Genomic DNA, 18,548 nt, shown 5'->3' with positions numbered 1-18,548 from the left:
ATCTAAAAATACGACAGAGAGGGTGGGGGTCCCCAGCCAACATGATGTACCGGGGACCCCAATTTATCTCGACGGGCCTGATCAGGGGTATTTGGGCCCAAAACCTGTTGGTTAAGTCTGCCTTAAATTTACCTGGCTTTGAACCTGTCTAGATAGTCGTACTGTAAGTACAAAGCCAGGTAAAGGCAGATTTAGCGAGAAATTATATAAATTCAATATAGCTGCCCCAGAACCATTGCATTGCCTCAGTATTGGCACTTATGAGGGATAAGAAATGTTGCTACTTTTATTACAGCTGTGTCATTAGCTGTCTAGCACACAATGTACCATTCTGCACTTTCACAATGAAGTACGTTGACAATCGAGCTCAGCAGTAGTCTCGCTACACATTTCAAGTTTTCTTTGTAATACACAGAGTACCTGACATTGACCTTGTGGGAGCTGTAAGATCATACCTGACTGATGGCAGCTGTGGATACCTTGGCAATAAGAAAAAGGAGCTGTTTCATTAGTTCATTCTGTTAGCAATGTGGACTGTAGTTCCTTTTGGCATGATGGTGCACTTCAAGGAATGCTGTCTGAAACACTTTCCAATCTGAACCAATGCAGGCAAAGCAAAGTGGTAGCAAGGGGAATGAGAAAGCTATTCCTGCCTGATAGTTATCTGTAACAAAAGCTGTCACCAGTTTTAAATATGGGTTTATTTTTATTTTGGGCAGTGATTTTGAGCAATAAAAATGTGTGTGCAAAAAAAACAAACAAAAAAAAACAATCTGCCATAACAATGTCAATAAGTTGTAGGGCCACCATGGGCAGCCAGACTGCAAGCCGTTTCTTTGTTCTAGTGGAAAAGGTAGCCTGTCCTCAGTGACTGACCCTCATCCTTCTGGGAATTTGGGAGGGGAGATCTGCAGTTTGTTCTCCAGAATGGTCATCGCTTCTAAGACTATTCAGAGAGATTCAGCTGTTGCATGTAACATTATAAAGGTGCATTTAGAGAAAAAATATAATAACTCAGTATTGGAGAACCCAGAAAAACTGACCATGATTGCAAACAGCATAATGTAGTAAGGGAAATGTAAAACAAAAATGCAATTAACATGACAGTTGAAGCTACTTACTCTAACAATTAAAAATCAATCAGCACCTAATGAAAAACAAATAGAAATAAAATTAGGCAAACACCAAGGAATACCTCTTCAAACAAACGTGTCATTTTCAGTAACAATGTTAGGGTTTGAACGGTACCTTTTTTCCAGGATATATCTTTTCCCTGCTTTCCACTGAGCCTTGCAACCAGGCAAGCCTTTTTCTTTTTCTTTTCGCAGTTGGGGGTCGAGTCTGAACTCTAAACAGTAGTATGTTATGCTTGGCTCTCCTTTCTGATAGTTAAAGCTGACATCAACATAACAGCAATGACTGTGTTTATATTACATAACTAGTTTAAAACGGGTTGATGTACAGAGATTTCATTTGTTTTCTGTTGCGTTCAAATGTGCTGCAGCCACAGCAGTCTACTCCAATTTCAACACAGTACATGGCAACAGAAATGATAAGCCACAAGGTGAAAAGGTGTGATGCTGGCACTGTAAACCTCTCCCCTCATATATCCCCTTATATGATGGTCCCTGGTTAGTTTATTCACAACAGGACCTTTACTACTGCTCTACCACACAAGGATTCTCTTCAGAATATAGAAGGCTCCTGTATGCCTTACCAGTCATCTAATTGTGAGGAAACAATGAGCTCAGAGCGACAATTTTTCTGCTTACTCAGACCACAGAGGCAATCTGCTCTGAGCTGCTCAGTAGGTTCTTTCACTGAGCAGCTCACTTACTTAACGCACCCTTGGTATGGACATTCATTAGAACACACTCCTCAGAATACTTCTCTGTTGATTCTGGCTTCTGATTGTTTGTGCTAATGAGTCTATATCTAGTCAGTCATCTTATTTTCATATACCAGACACAAGTGTAACTTTGTGCAGACATTACTTGCACCCTTCTTGCTCTTAATTGTATTATTACTTGTACTGTGATTCTTGAAATGTATTTTTGTTTACAACTGTAAGTCACCCTGGATAAGGGCGTCTGCTAAGAAATAAATAATAAAATAATAATATAAAAATAAATACTAAATCATATAAGAAAGCTTCCCACTAACTCAAGCGGCAGCTTGAACCTTTGGAGATCAGACAAATGTTCCCTGGGGGCCTGCTTTGGTGATAAAAACCATTGGACATGCATATAAGTGCATCCCGGAAATGTACCAAGGTAAAAACTTTTAAACTGGAATCTCCACTGAAGCAGAAAACTGATGTGAATATTTAACTTTTGCCATTCAAGGACCTGGTAGAGGAAATGACTTGCGATTTTGGACTGGGGTTTGGGTTAGCAATTCTCTCAAACAGGTTTCTGGTGACAGACAGGTATTAAGCATCACACAGGGTTTACAAGGTACCAAGTAACATTAATTAGTTACAGGTAATGCAATTGCTTTTCTGAGCAATTTATTACAGTTATGTGTGCTTTACATTTAATCTGATTACTTTTCAGGGCCAAAAGAAACGGATTACTTTTCATTGGAAAGCCCTTCCACAATGTGAAGTCATGGTAACATGACTTCTAACATGTGTAAATTTGAACCAGAAAGTAAACCAGTCCAGGGGGCTAGTCAAGAGAGTGACAGACAGACATGCATAGTTGGTCACATTTTTAATGAGCAACTTAAAATGTTTTAGTTTGTAATCAGGAATAAAAAACACTGGAGTCTATTGATGTAAATTCTGCTGTTTTCTAACTGTGATTTACAGACCCACCTTTTAACATTGCTACATATAATACAAAACAGTGAAATGAGATCAAAACACAGTGTAAAATCAGTTTTGAATGGAGGAGGGTGTGGTATTAAAATCAACCACTGTTTATAGCATCGAAATAGTGTTGTGTGATTTGTTTTCCTTTTTACATTGGCAAATGTAATCTAGAAGTAATCAAGAATGCCAAGTCCGCTAATCATTAATTTGTAATAGATTACTTTTAATAGTGCTATTAACAACTTTGGCAGCATCACACTAACATTTCTTTGGCATTATGATTGCTTACACAGCCATGCTGAGAAATAATGAACCACTGCAGCCACTTTCACAGGGTCCTCAGAAGAGATGTGTAACAGCAATGTGTTATTTTTTCCAATCTGAAAAGTCTGGTGAAATCCACTGTTTTGTTACCTTACTTTGGATACTTTTTCTTGTAACAACCAATTCCTCTTCCAACACACGATGGCAGCATCAAGCTACTATTAAACTGAGTTCCAGCAGATTGCTGTGTGACTGTACTGTGTATCATGTGGAAACAATACAGATAAGATGCAGCTGGTAAAGAGCAAAGACATTATTGTCTTAACATCACTGCTCTTACATTGAAGAACCTTGTGTAACTGTTTTTTTTTTTTGGGGGGGGGGGGAGGGGTTTGTATATCTAGTAAATAAATTGGTTTAAAAATCACCCTGGGGGACACTCCAGCTGGATTAAAGAGTGGTGCAATTTAGATCCGCCACTGTTTAATATGTTGGTTTGACATTTTAGTAACTAGTACTGAGGTATTCTGTCATATTATTATTGCTAGTAGTCTTTTTAAGATTTTAAAGAACAATTTACACTCAGTGTTAAAACTAAGTCATTAATCAAACTATGAAAGGAAATAATATTTTTCTGGTGTTAACTGACATTTTCTTCGTAAGGTACATTTTATATAATGCACATTATTTGCCAAAGAAAATATTTATAAAAAAAGATAGTCCAGACCAAACTACTGCTGTTTGCAAGAAGCCGAGGCGCGAGCCCTTTCTAAAGGCTCCTTGTTCTGTGTGCTTTGGCTCACTCGATGACAAACGCACAGCCAGTATAAATCAGCAACTGTACAGGCAGGAAATACCTGTGCTGGATGTGCCTCTCCTTGCATCCCGTCTAGAGTAATCCACGTGCTAGGATGGTTTTCTGTCAGTAGCACTTTTGATTTGGGGTTGTCTGAAAGGAAAAATATATACTATAACATCTACCCATATTTTCTGTAATCACATGCTGGGTCTTTATAAACCATCTGGGTGGCAAGAAAGAAACCAGTAATGTTCCAGTTCCCAATTATTACTGGTCAACTGGCAAAACACTGCAATGGATGGTTCTTCTACCAATACAATACTGTAATCACAAACTGAATTATCTATGCTGTCACCCAGCTACTTAATTGAATCAACTTCTATAGGTTATGTTCAGTGGGATACAATAAAATCTGTTCAATTGTTTTAATATTCAACAAGGACTTCAATCCCCAAAAATATGATAACTGCTAGCACTACATAAAGTGCCCCATCGTTATTTTTAAAGACAATTGATTTTTATTTGGTACATTTTTATTTTTTTATTTTTTTAAATTTAATAGTTGCCAATTATTTTTTTTTTATATAATTTTCTCCCAATTTAGAATAGCCAATTATTTTTAGGCTCAGCTCACCACTACCACCCCTGCGCTGACTCGGGAGTGGCAAAGACGAACACGAACACACGCTGTCCTCCGAAGCATGTGCCATCAGCCGACTGCTTTTTTTCACACTGTGGACTCACCATGCAGCCACCTCAGAGCTACAGCGTCGGAGGACAACACAGCTCTGGGCAGCTTATAGGCAAGCCCGCAGGCGCCCGGCCAGACTACAGGAGTCGCTGGTGCCCGGTGAGCCGAGGACACCCTGGCCGACCTAATCCTTCCTCCCTCCTGGGCGGCACTCGGCCAGTTGTGCGCCGCCCTCTGGGAGCTCCCATCCATGGTCGGCAGTGGAATAGCCTGGACTCGAACTTGTGACATCTAAGCTATAGGGCACATCCTGCACACCCCGCGGAGCGCCTTTACCGGATGCACCACTCGGGAGTCCCCTTATTTCATACATTTTAAAAGCCATTATAAATCTGGGATGCCACAATTTAAATCAAGGGTTAGTCACAGAACCACCACAATGTTTGGAACAATTGAGATTCAGGACTTTAGCAGGAGTGGTCAGATCAAGGTTATACTATTGCATTTTTTGGTACGTTTGTGGAGAAACCATGAGTGCAGTTTATAGAGTAAAGATTCTTTGCACATGCTAGTTTATTATATTGGGTGACCACAGTGGCGTACAGCTCACATCAAGGAATCTGGGTTTCAAAACATCTGTCAAAAGGGATTCATTTATGTTTTTGATTACAGTTCGTCCCTCTGGTAAACGTCCCAGTGCTTCAACTTCAAGGTTTGAGTTTGTTTTCTGCTGCAGACTGATTTCCATGGCTGCAACTGCCATTGCTGTATCAGAGATGCTTGTGTGTGTAAGCACTGCTATGGTTGACTAGGACTGGTGTGATGCAGGCTGCTTAATGTATTCAACTGGAGGCTTGCTGAATTGCTGAACGGAACTCCCAAATGTCTCAGTAGTTTTCATTAGACAGTTAAACCTTGCTTCATGGCCACCTCACAGAGTTTTCAGTTCATTTTGAAATATGTGGTAGTATGTAGTAGGTTGCACCAATGTCATCGAGGCGCATTGTGGCGAGGGGGGGGGGGGGGGTGTTGACCCTCCCACTGCAATAGTGCATTTTTGCACATTTTTGTATGGTTTAGCTAAGAAATCTAATATTACTATATTATTTCACTCAACTTGAATATAACACACAAGTTATAGAGAGTAGTGTGCAACACTTTGGGACCACCCCACTAAAAATTACCTTTGGATGCTAGAAACAAACTGGAATGTAAGCAAAGTCTGCATTCTAAAGAAGCTGAGTCTACAGATAGCTGAACTATGAAAGAATGCATTAAACATCCATATATAATGGCCTCTTTACACTGGCTCCCTGTGCAGTATATAATTGATTTTAAGATTTTGCTGTTAACTTACCCTGACTAGATTAGCACCTAGTTATTTGCAGGAGTTACTGACCCTGTATCTTCCAAACCACACTCTGAGATCACAGGATGCAGGGCTGCTGGTTATTCCTAGGGACAACAAAAACAACACTGGAGGTAGGGCTTTTTCTTGTAGAGCTCCTAAATTATGGAATGCTCTGCCTTCGCTTGTCAGGGAAGCTGGGACCGTTCTGATTTTCAAGTCAAGACGCACTTTTATAAAATGTCTTTCTTATCTTGGTGGGTTTTCATGTAACTTTAAAATTGCTGCTTTTGTATTATGTGTGTACTGATTGTTGCAGCTGTATGTGTGCCATGCTATACAAATGTATTGTGGTTTGTTCTTTTTTTCTGCTATGTACTGTACAGTGCTTTGCAATACTTTTGTATAAAAAGCGCTATTTTTATGCAATAAATAAATACATAAAAAATAAATAAATAATCAACAAGTTTAAATATTGCCTTTCAGAGATTATTCTTTCTATTTCATTTATTTTCTTTTGATACTGATGCTATTCATAAATAAGTTTGTATTCCTCAATTTAGTTGCATATTATTACACTCTTGTTGCATACTGTAATGAGTAACTTGACGACATATTATTATTATTTATTTAGCTGCTGACTTTATCCAAGGTGAAACATCTATTTATTCTTTATTGTATTTATTTTGCTTCAGTCTGAAATAACTCAATATATTTAAATACATAGACGGTAATATTTGTAATGTTGGATTTATACAACATACTGGGAATTAAGGCTTGGGCTATTTGAATAGGAACGGAATGAAAAAACTAAACACGATTTATACTGTATAGAGAGCAAGTAGCTGAATCTGCTTCTGAACAAAATGCATCTGTACTGTACTGTTAACAGTAAAAAAAATAGTAAAAGAAAAAACACAGATGCAAATCTGTGGCCGAGGCGGCGCATCTAATTAATTATATTTTTAAATGTAATACATTGATAAAGAAACTCAAATGGGCCGCCACTTGCCGACCCCTGACATAACCCACCCAAAATCTCATAAGTCATAACAAAAGCAATACGTTTTTTTATTTTGTACAATAATACCTGAAAATAATCGTAATATTTTTAAATAAAAGTAGCCGGCACAAATATCGTTTGATGGTGGATAGCGCCGGTCGCCAGCTTGTTTTGAAACCCCTGACCTCCGTATATAAACCACCTCATAATTAAGGCTACTTTTTTACAATTCTGGTGTACTGTAAATGTGAAGCTTTCACTATAAATGACACCCTTGTATTCAGTACTAAGGCCACCATCTGCAGTCCCAAACTTATCAAACCTCTGTTAAATGACCACTACATTTAATTGCGATTAGAAAAAAGATTTGAAACCTTTCTTCTGCTAATCACTGTAGCGGAGATATTTCAGGCATGTGTTTTGATTGGCTGTTTGTTTCAACCTCTCTTCTGTTTTGTTTTTGCAGCAATTTCTCCAACTACAGGAACCGCTTCAGCATGCCGGGTGACACAGAGAGCCTTTGGTACAGGTAGGAAAACATCCCAGAGCTCCTCCACTGAATCCAGGTCCCAGTGGAGCCCCTTATACGACGCTCCAAATGGGAAGGACGCACGCTGAGTAATCAGCTAAACACATGGCTCAGTCATTGGGAAAAAGACCCAGGGGCCGTCCTCGTTCTCTGAGGCACATACTGTACTGCACACCTGGAGGGGTGCAAAATCCACATATTTGTAGCTATTACTGAACAAACAGGCCCTTCAGACAGAGCTCAAATTGAGCTGAGCAAAAAATATATATATTGGGTTTATTTTTGCGGCTGGTATTTTGTTTAGCTTTCATATAGGTACAGGGGAAGTGACAGCTGTAGCTGAAATTCTAGGTATGTAGGAGCAGAATACTCTACCCTTTCTTCCTTGTGGAGGCTTGGTGTAAGGGGATATGCTGGAAGAGAGTCCTGCTATGTACAAAATGTTCACAGAACCACACAACTTCCTATGCCAGGATGAAAAGTAATTATAGACTAATTTCTCAAAGTGCTGGACTGAGCTGGTTTGCAGTCGTCCTCTTCTGAGAGTCCAGCCCATTCACAGAGTAGCAAGAACACTCGACAGCTCCCAGACACTTTGGAATTTTCTTTAGAGTGACGCTTGGGGAAGTGCATTGTTAAGAGATCAAGTGCTCTTCTTCAACCGAGATGACATGCAGGCATGCCAGCCCAACCCTGCCCTGCTCCTTCCCTCTCTTAATCACACTCATTTTATCTGAATCTGAACCGAACTGAGGCAAGGGTGTTAGACGGCACAGCGGGTTCATTCTCTGTCCTTCACAGCTGGAGGCACCGATTGACCTTAGGAAATAAGCCTGTTGGTCTTCATCACAAAACCACCACACAATTTGGGTCAACTATCAGTCACTGCTTGTGAGCGTCCTAGGACTGAATGGCAGGCAGGGGATGTTCAGTTCATGATTGTGGTGTGCTCTCTCTTTCTCGCTGTTATGCAGAGATGTGAGGGGAAGCTCTCATGATATCTACCTGCCTGCTGATACTGTGTCTGGTTGTAGACAGTGCCATTATCCCATCTTTTATAAGCACTAACTTTACAAAGTTTAAAAAAAAAGGTTTACTCTTAGAGTACATTTTATTTCTTCAAGATGAAGTTGTAATAAACTGATTATTGTCAACCTAAGCCACTGAATTGTTTCATTCTTGTTGTTTAATGCGCCTATTCGCCTATGCCTTTTTCAGTCTCTCTCTCTCTCTCTGCAGTTGGAACATTGGGCCTGCTCACATCATCTCTTTTTCCACCGAAGTGTATTTCTACCTGGAGTACGGCCTAGATCTAATCTTCAAACAGTATTCTTGGCTTGAAAAAGACCTAGAGGTGCGCAGTATTTCATAATAAAGCTCAATATGAGATCATTTTAATTTGAGTTTACCCTACAAAGACTCTGCTAAGAAAATCTATTTGGATTCAATTTGTGTGAACAAAAAAGGCCTAATTTTACTCCCTCGGACTGACTGAGATTCATAGAAGACACTGAGGTCCTGTTTGTGCTCACACCACTTTTGCCTCTTATGATGCTATATGACATTGAGCTCTTCTGTACAGCTGCCCTCTGTAGTGAGGTATGTGATGGCATCACATTTTAACTGAATCTGATAAAGTTTGAGTATTTATTATGAATACAAATAAAATCTAGGTTTAGGCTCAACCCCTAATTTTTATCTATTATCTATGTGTCAGTTTATCTTCTTATCACATATCTGGATGCGATAACAGAGTTGCCCTGTGACTACTGTAGATGACATTCTGATGAGTCAGAGATAAGGAAAGTGAGAGGGGAAAGCCTGAAGTGACAAGGCAAACCGCTCTCTGTGGCTGCTGGATCAGTGAAGCTCAGTGGAATTCTATTTGAAGTTGATACAGACAGGTTGCAATGGATTGTGGTATTTAAAGGAGTGCTCACCAATGTGTTGACGTCCATTTTATTACCTATTGATAGTTTTGTGGACATTATTACTGGTTCTCTAATTCCAGCAACATTTAAAATATAGTGCTATAGGCCTGGCATCGTGCAGACCACTGGTTTGAACTGCAACACGTGAAGTGATTAGGTGCCAGGAAGCAGCAGTAACTTTTCATCTTTAGTATTGTCTTTGAAATACAGTCTCTGCATCTTTCACAATTGAAGTATTAAACACAGGCTAAAAAGAAGACAGGAACTAGTGATAATACTACAAGTGCATTTAGATATTTCAAATAATCTTTCATTTTACAATATAGTACTGTACTATACAGATGAATGAACACAGGAAGACTATCTAATAAACTTCATTAACAAGGAATAGAACCTGTTAAGTTTACCATCACCTGCTATCTGAAATTGAGGATTCAAATGAATACAACACAGAACTTTTTTGTGTCTCTAAACAACAAGCACTTGATTTGTATTTGCATGAAGAGCTTCAATAATTGCAGAGTTTGTCTCCAGTGTATTCAACTGTCTAACAATCCTGTTCCAGGAAGCCAACAAGCCAGAGAACCGGAGAGTACGGCCCTGGATTATCACCATGGCGCACAGACCCATGTACTGTTCCAATGATGATAAAGACGACTGCACCAAGTTTGAGAGTTATGTACGTACCATTATGTATGTGTGTGTAAAATAGATCTTTACATGGAAATTGATTACAACAAGTTCTTCCTATTATGTTAATGCTGGTCATAATGACTTCCTTTTTAGACAGAATAAAGGTATTTTTTTTTACAGTGCCACATGCACCCCGATGTACGATTTGCCACCATTGAAAATTAAGAAAAAATGTCCCTTCTCTGCTTGTATGTAGTTTACGGTCTGGTGTGACAGTCAGTGCTGGTTTGTTACATGTTATTCCAGGTGCTTGCTTCAGTTCAATTGTTCCTGTTCTATCCCAGGTCCGAGTGGGACGCAATGATATAATGCCTGTGGCCCCGGGTCTGGAAAAACTCTTCTATGATTATGGTAATATGACTTTCATGAAGAATTCATAAAGCGCACATTAGATATTAGGTTAGAAGGCACTTCTTTACACAGAGTGGTGAGTGTATGGAGTGGGTTACTAAGCCACAGGGTTACTGTGGAATCATTGGGATCTTTTTTTTTCTGAGAAGGATCAGCTTCTACGAACGAGAAGAGCACTGTTGGCCAAATGGCCTCCTCTCGTTCATAACTTCTCTCATGTTCTTATTAAACCACTGCACCAACAAAACCACTATGTCAGTTCCATATGTCAAAGGATTCTGTTTTAAATGGTCTCCAGATGATTACAAATGGAGGTCTTTCAGCAAAAGTTTTACAGTTAGTAAGGTGTACAAGTAATTTGAAGAAACTTTAAACCATTTTAAATGGTGCTTATAAGTTAGAATTTAGCTGGAATGGTTCCCTTTCACATGTGCTGAGCTTTGTAAGTGTTCATTTCTTGTTTCTTGTAAGTCAGTGTCAAACAGTACAGCATTGTACCGCCTAGATCTTTCCTGGCAGTCCATGCGAACCATGAACCATTAAAAAGAACGGCTCTGTGCAAATGTACATTTTCTCACCGACAAGGGATTTAGGGACTATTTATAAACAGCTAGCTAAATTTAGAAGTCTGTTTTATGAACATGCATTTCTCTGTCTGTCGTTGCATATTGGGATTTGTTTTCTTGCTCCTGTATAGAATCTTTAATAACTCTAAACTGTAGTATCTGGAACACATGCTGTTATTTGTTTCTCCTGTAGGGGTCGATCTGGAGCTGTGGGCACACGAGCACACCTATGAAAGGCTCTGGCCTGTCTACGGATTTCAAGTAAATTAATATAGCTGACGTGATGCAGCACGATAACTATCTCTGCATTTTACAATAAGGCAGATCCAAATTAATACTTGTAGCGCTACAAAGCAACCACCACAACACTTTCATACCAAGAGAAAGTGCTCATTATATCACAACAGTTAACCCTTAAGGATTTATAGTATGTGAAACAACAAGAACTTACAAATAGTGTTGGTCTGTAGTGAATTTGTGATGTGACAAGGACTCCTTTGTATGTATGCGCAAATGTTTTGTTTAAAAATGTCAGAGTATGGTCCTAGATTTTACAGCCAGTACTACAAATGAATGTTATTAATAGTGTTCTGTTTTTCTCCAGGTCTTCAATGGCAGCATGGAGCACCCTTATGTTAATCCCAGGGCTCCAGTTCACATCATCACAGGATCAGCAGTAAGTATCTTAGTGCTGCTTTATTACAAAGGATGATAGAACTCCGTGAGGCTCTGTTCATACTAAATTTGTTAGGGGGTTTGGTTCCGCACTCAGTAGGATTCTGTTCGTTTGCACTGTAGTGTGAACAACAAAGTTAATTTGGCCTTAGTTTGCTTGGCAAATGAGTTTGGTTCGCTTGCTAAACTTCAGTGTGAACAACAGGGGAACTCAGAAAACAAACCATACATGTGGACCGTTGCAGCTAGATGAGGAGAAAACGTTTCCCGGCTAGTTTTATGCAGTTCATTGGTATCGTTGCACGTCAAGGAAAAAATATGGACAATTAAATCATTTCTAAAAGTATCCCCGTTTTTGTCGGACACCAAAATCCAGACAGAACTTGACAAAGTGAAAGCTCTTCCTCCAGCTCTTGTGCTCTCCCCAGTGATTGCTTCAATAGCGATAAATGTAAAACATTGAAATACATGCTGACAATCCCCCAATCACTGCCATCTTAAAAATATACCAAGATGCATTGCAAACAGTGTAAAGATCTGGTCCACTAATCATAAAAAAACGTGCACATTGCAATGTGAACACAAATTAACTCAGTCCTGAAAAAACACGGAAATGAAAACGAACTCCATTTCACACCCAAACAAGCTCAGTACATTTGCTTCCAGATAACTATAAACAGCCAGCAAATTGATTCAATGTTTTAAACCAAAGGAACTGAACTGAATGTAACGAACCCAATGTTCAAAATCCTCTTTTGTATTCCTTACACTTACAGTATAGAGCACATGTCATTACAAATGATTCCAAGGCATTTCACAGGAAAACCACAGAAAAAAAGAATAAACGATAGGTCCTATCAAAACTGTTTACAAAAAATAACAAAACCCAAAGCCTAATGATTATACCAATATATTATTGTGAAGTAAAAGTTTTAGTACTCCTGTAATGTGAGGGGGACATTTCTCCATCATTGAAAAAGTGAGGGGGACACGTCCCCCATGTAAATTACACCTATGATCGATGCCACACAGCCAAAAGAATGGCCGCCAAAAGTGGCTTGTTGAAATCTTGGCACAAGAGGACAGTTCACAAAATAGTGCATAAATCTGGATGACCTCCAGGAATAGGCCATTTTAAAGCGTCTCTGATAGACCTACGGCTCCTAAGATCAGTAGGACAGGGAAGTGGGGCATCATCTGTGTTTAACTGGAAAGCAGGAGGTAAAGGGAATGTGTTAATGATTAGAATCAAAGTTAGTTATTGTCAAAAGCGGATTGGGGATTCATTTTAAAACAGGAACTTCTCTGTACTTATCGTCTGCTGTGGATTTTATAGTACGAGCATTGGTTACATGCAAAAAAAAAGAATATTTCCAAAATGCATGTTTTAAAAAAACCTAAAAAACAGCATACCTGGCAGGATCACACAGCCATTTCCCTGAGTGGGCCACTCTGGGACCCCACAACCACATTTAAATTTGATACAATCTCCAAGCATGTGCAAAACCAAGCTGTAGCAACAAACTGTTATCAATCTGCAAATCTCCTGCTTCTACCGCTTCACCTCTTGTAGAGATACAATATAAAGTACCTGGAACAGTCCACCCCTGACACAGTGGGGCACGCAACAGCTTGCTGAAATCAGTAGGTACAGATGTGGAGGGTTATCGTTCTGAAACCTTAACACCAAATGGTATGATCAGGTTTCATGAAATGTGTCGCATTGCTTATAGTAAAACCATCAACAGCACAGGCATCTGATTCACTTGAGCTGGAGATAAAGCTGGTGATCAACATGGTTACTTAGAACCAATCTCATGCTGGAAGTTTATGATTAAAGAAAAAAACCTTAATAATAGGGATATATATATATATATATATATATATATATATATATATATATATATATATATATATATATATATATATATTCATTTAGGCATTTTCAGTTTTTTCTGTGAAAGGAATAGGGTATGTTCATAGCAGTACAGTAACATTTCCATTTCTGCGTTGTAGGGGTGTCGAGAGAAACACGATGGGTTCATCCCTGCACCCAGGGACTGGAGTGCTTTCCGCAGCACTGATTATGGGTACACCCGCATGCAGATCCTGAACAGCACTCACCTCTACCTGGAACAGGTGTCTGACGACCAGGTAAGGGGAGCTCAACTGCCCTGCAGTCTGCCTTATGGGCCGTACACAGAACTGAGATCCATATCACTAGCTCAGGAGGTATACTGTATTTGTACCAGTCACTGCTGCCTACAGCGAAAATGGGAAGAGTTATTACAAAGATATTCCTTGAACATCAAACCTTTCTCCAGGAAAAGCTAGGAGAAACTAAGACACATGTTTCAACCCACTGAATTAATTGCAATTATGATTTCACGACCAATGGTGTTGTACCTGTCTTGTTAGCATGTCAGAAACACATTTTTGGGGGTAAAATGAAGAACAAAGATCCCACCCAGTTGTTCTGCATCGCTAGTAAATGAATTATACTGTATGCAGGGTACCACTGCATTTGTTTAAGGGGAGTGTATATCTCAGTGGCAGTCCAGTTTTGAAGCTCCAATATAAACACTACATGTGCAAACCTAGTAACCACTATATACTTATAAAATATGAATGACAGTAACTGCTAAATAGTTACCAAGTAGTGCTGAAATAATCACTTAATTACTACAGTATAATTACCAAAAAATGACACTGTACTTTCCAAACATTTACTCAGCAATCACGGTGTAAAATGTGGCATTTAACTTAACCGACTCTCTTTAAAAAAAAAAAAAAAATGCAAGTTAGTAAAAACAAAAGTTTATTTTTCTTGTCAATTTAGTGCAGGAGGGACTGGCACTAGCTACAGTAAAACAGGGTGCTGGCACCTCAACCCAGACCTGACCCCCTGCCCCAGTCCTGCGCCTCTCTCAAGCACAGACAGCAGACACCCCCCTTGATTGCACTTATTTATAGGTTCTAAAGGCTCTAAAGAAATCCAGCTGAGGCTTATCATAAGAACATAAGACAATCTACAAACAAGTCAGGCATTTGGGCCCATCAATGCTTGTCCGGTTCCTAGTAACCGATTGATCTCTTTGTCAGAGATTCAGCATCAACCACATGACTAGCTAACACACTCCATTCCTCACCCCTGAAAGAAGTGTCTCATTCCCTCTGTCCTAAGTCTTATGTCCACCTAATTTCAAGCTCTGTCCTCTGGTTCTGGTTTCTGTGTTGCGCTTATTGGTTAGGGATAACTTTGCCAACCCCTTTTAACATTTTTAAAAGTTCATTCAAGTCCCCCGGATTCTTTTTGGTTCTTGGCATAATAGATTCAGTTCTTTATAGCTCATTCCTTTAAGGCCTGGTTGCTCTTCATAGGGCTCTCTCCAGGGACACAGTGTCCTTTCTGACATGGGGTGATGAATTCACCCCCCCCCCCATGGAGTTTGCATGTTCTAATAAAGATGTATTCTTGTTCTTTACAGAATGGCAGAGTGATTGACAACATGTGGCTTGTGAAAGAACAACACGGCACTGCTGCCTGGAAATGAATTACCAGCGATAAGAAACCATTTATCCCTAATTTCTTGATGCACTTTGGATTTTAACTGCTGCTGATTTTAAAAACTAGAAACTTCATAGGGATTTAAATTACCTGTGATCATTTTAAGAATTAAGTATCTCGATAGAGAAGATGTGTAGAACTATGTAATTGTTTATTTTATATCAATTGCAGTCACTGCATTTTTGCTGTATAATTTTAAATTTTAGGAATTTGCTTTGCAGAAATACATACATACATACATGCATACATACATACATACATACATACATACATACATACATGCATACGTACCTTGATGTCTATTAAATTGTGATGGGGGTGTTGTGTCTTGATTATATATACATCAACATGTTTTGGTCAGATGACTATAGAAAGAACACAGTGAATTATTATGATCTGCAATACATAAACCCAGTGTTTAACTTTTCAATTATGAATGTGTTATTATTAAGAGTTATTTTAACTGCTTTAGAAATGGCGTCAATAAATTGAAGGGAAGAAAAGGTTCAGTTTCTTCACTCTGGAAATCAGGTGATCCTATTCATCTGCTTTGTTCGACTAGGTAATTAATTACTTTTGTGCTGTGATTCAGGTATTATTATTAGCTTGTGTTTTAATTGTGTTAAAACTGTGTTTGAATTGTTGTATGGTTTTGTATCCCTGTCACTATTCAATCAGACTCCCAGACTTGTCTCAAACACACTTTATTTCGTTTAAGTTTGATTGAATATAACCATGGGCCCTATAATATTGGGGTAAATCTACTGATAAATAATAAAAAAATATGTCAATCATTTTAGGCTGTTGTTTTTGATTTTTTTTTTGCGAGGTAAAAATGTTATTTTTTTTACTGAATCAAATTCTCACTATTGCGATTAAGGTTGAAGACAAATTATATATTCATTTGTACACATCTGACACTGATCTGTAGGTGTTATTTCCCTCTTATTTCAAACGGACCACAATCTTTGCAGAAAAAAAAAAAATCAGGCAAAAAGGTAAAACACACAAGTCATGTAACATGATTCTGTAGTTCAAAATAATATAGTGACCTACATATTTTTGAAGTTACAGCAACACACTGCAAAGAATTATTTTTATTATTTTTTTTTAATATAATATCCTCTTTGGTAAACTCTTTTAATGTAATGTTTAGAAAGGTTTAAAACAGTTTATGTGAATTGTATGTAGTAGAAGAATTTGCCAAAACATTGAAAAAACAGACATGCCCTAAGGGGATACCTTGCTAATTTTACTAAGCCTTCAGGTTTTCCTGAATGCCTTTCATACATTGACATTATGTTCTCGAACCACCCAACAAAATAACCAAACTATTTCATGTTTTTTAATCTGATAACACCTTGAGAGCAATGCGCAGTTATAATGACTATAACATAATCTCGCAAGCCGTACACAGCAGCACATAAATACAGCTCCTGACTTTTCCATGAGCGGTGTTTCATTTTCTAATGGTGGAGAACTATCCTTTTTCTGCCGGAAATGTGGCTGTCAGAACAAATAACACTGAGACATTTCCCCTTTCTCCGAGTGCTTTCTATTATTCCCTAACCTGACACTTTGTTATAGGAACAGTGTCCAGGACCATGCAAATGCCAGTGAACCATTACCCTTTCTGCTTTCCAGTTCCTTGTCATTGTTATCATAAACTATCCTCACATCACCTTTACAGCATGTAATGGTGGTGAAGAGATATTCAAATGCAGGAATGTTTCACCACATTCCTATTTTCAAACCAATTTTTAAATTTACTGTAATTTGCTTGACCGTTCTTCTTTTCCAGGGCAATCACTGAGGATTATTTCATTATAAATGTATGATTCTCACAGGAATGTGGAGTTTTAGTGTTGTTTCATTTGTGTTTTTACACATATAACTTTAAAGTCTGTTTCAAAGCTCTTTTCAAAATGGCCGCTCTAGTGCACTGATAGTGTAAGGATTATTGCCCACATTGTCATACAGGTAACACAGCAATAACGATCCATGATGTGGTAAGGAACAGAAAAGCCAGAGCACTTGTTATGTTTTTTTAAAAAATATTATATCGCTCTTCCTGCAATGATTTAGAGGCCCAGATCCCAAACCCAGTGCACTAGATAGGACATTTTGAAAAGAGCTTTGAAACAGACTTTAAAGTTATAAGTGTAAAAAAGTTGTCAGGATGTTAGCAATTAAAAACAATTACAGGTACATTATTTAAACAGTTGTAGCAACATGCGGGGCGTATAACGCTATATTTTACGGAACCTCGCTACTTACTCTTTAAAATTTCAGACTAGTTAAAAAAACATTCTAATTGTTCACAGCACAACAACTTTCTCAGGTAATTTTGCTGTAAATTCTTTTATGTTTTTCATATTAAGCCCATTTATTCTGCACGCCTCTTTATAGTTTGAACTTACTTTGTCTTAAATGACATACTGAGTATATGACTGTCTTATATACAATATGGGGCTGTCTTTTTAAAAACATTTATTGACAATTCAACTTATTTCTTTTCTAAATAAACATGTTGAAAGAGGGTTCCTCAAAAGGAATTAAAAGAAACAAACCATAAAGCCTAATTCGTCAGGAGATAGTGTGACTTCAGTTTGCACTTCCCATTGTACACCAATATTGTAAACCCAAAATAACCCTGGGAGTGTCCCTTGCTGTTTTGTTTTTTGGTTTAAGTTTACATTCACATTCCTACTGGTATGAGTGTGTGCAGTAAGACGACATTGCTTATTCTACAGCATGTTTGTGGTAGGTCCATGGAAACAGGGACCACTCACACAGTGAAAGGATGCTAAACTCTTCACCTTGTCTCTCAGTTGTTTAGACGGGTGATTTATTCAGCCTTATACAACCTTATATCAGGGTCTTGTAAAATTCTTTCAATATTATTTGCACAGGAAATATTTATTCAATATGTCCATTCATCAAAACCGCAGCACTTGTTTTGCTCATCCCAGGAATGATGACATCACTCCTGCGTGGTGTCATGGGCTATGTATATAAAAACACATTATTGTCAAACAATATGAATCGGCAGCATAACACCAATTTGGTTAGCTCTGTTGTCATAATCACATCAACTCTATGGCTCTATTTTAAAATTGCCAGAATTTTCTATTATTATAATAAAATTCACTACTATTTCAAACTAAAGTTCACAAAACTGACATACCGCTGTTTAAACAACCACACACTGAGCATCGAACCAGCAGTACCTGGAAAGGATCTGCAATTGCTGTTAATCCACGAATCATGCAGTAAACACGAACACAACGACTGCAGCAACCCTCTGCGTTTCAT

The 18,548-nt window shown here is 38.4% G+C and overlaps 1 protein-coding gene across 2 annotated transcripts in view; it reads left to right on the top strand.

The window, feature by feature from the left end:
* Positions 1-16,027, top strand: part of LOC117422292 (acid phosphatase type 7-like) — a 42,367-nt gene extending 26,340 nt beyond the window's left edge. For both annotated transcript variants that reach the window (XM_034037107.3, XM_034037108.3), the window contains exons 7-14: positions 7,387-7,449; positions 8,689-8,803; positions 9,946-10,059; positions 10,358-10,424; positions 11,184-11,251; positions 11,595-11,666; positions 13,682-13,819; positions 15,154-16,027. In XM_034037107.3, the coding sequence (XP_033892998.1) occupies positions 7,387-7,449; positions 8,689-8,803; positions 9,946-10,059; positions 10,358-10,424; positions 11,184-11,251; positions 11,595-11,666; positions 13,682-13,819; positions 15,154-15,219 (703 nt within the window). In that variant the 3' untranslated portion in view covers positions 15,220-16,027. The remainder of the gene's footprint in view (positions 1-7,386; positions 7,450-8,688; positions 8,804-9,945; positions 10,060-10,357; positions 10,425-11,183; positions 11,252-11,594; positions 11,667-13,681; positions 13,820-15,153) is intronic.
* The last annotated feature ends 2,521 nt before the right edge of the window (positions 16,028-18,548 follow it).

This window comes from Acipenser ruthenus, chromosome 15 (assembly GCF_902713425.1).
Source record: "Acipenser ruthenus chromosome 15, fAciRut3.2 maternal haplotype, whole genome shotgun sequence".
NCBI lineage: Eukaryota > Metazoa > Chordata > Actinopteri > Acipenseriformes > Acipenseridae > Acipenser > Acipenser ruthenus.
Note: the sequence above shows the minus strand (reverse complement) of the source record. Positions and strands in the feature narration are given on the sequence as shown.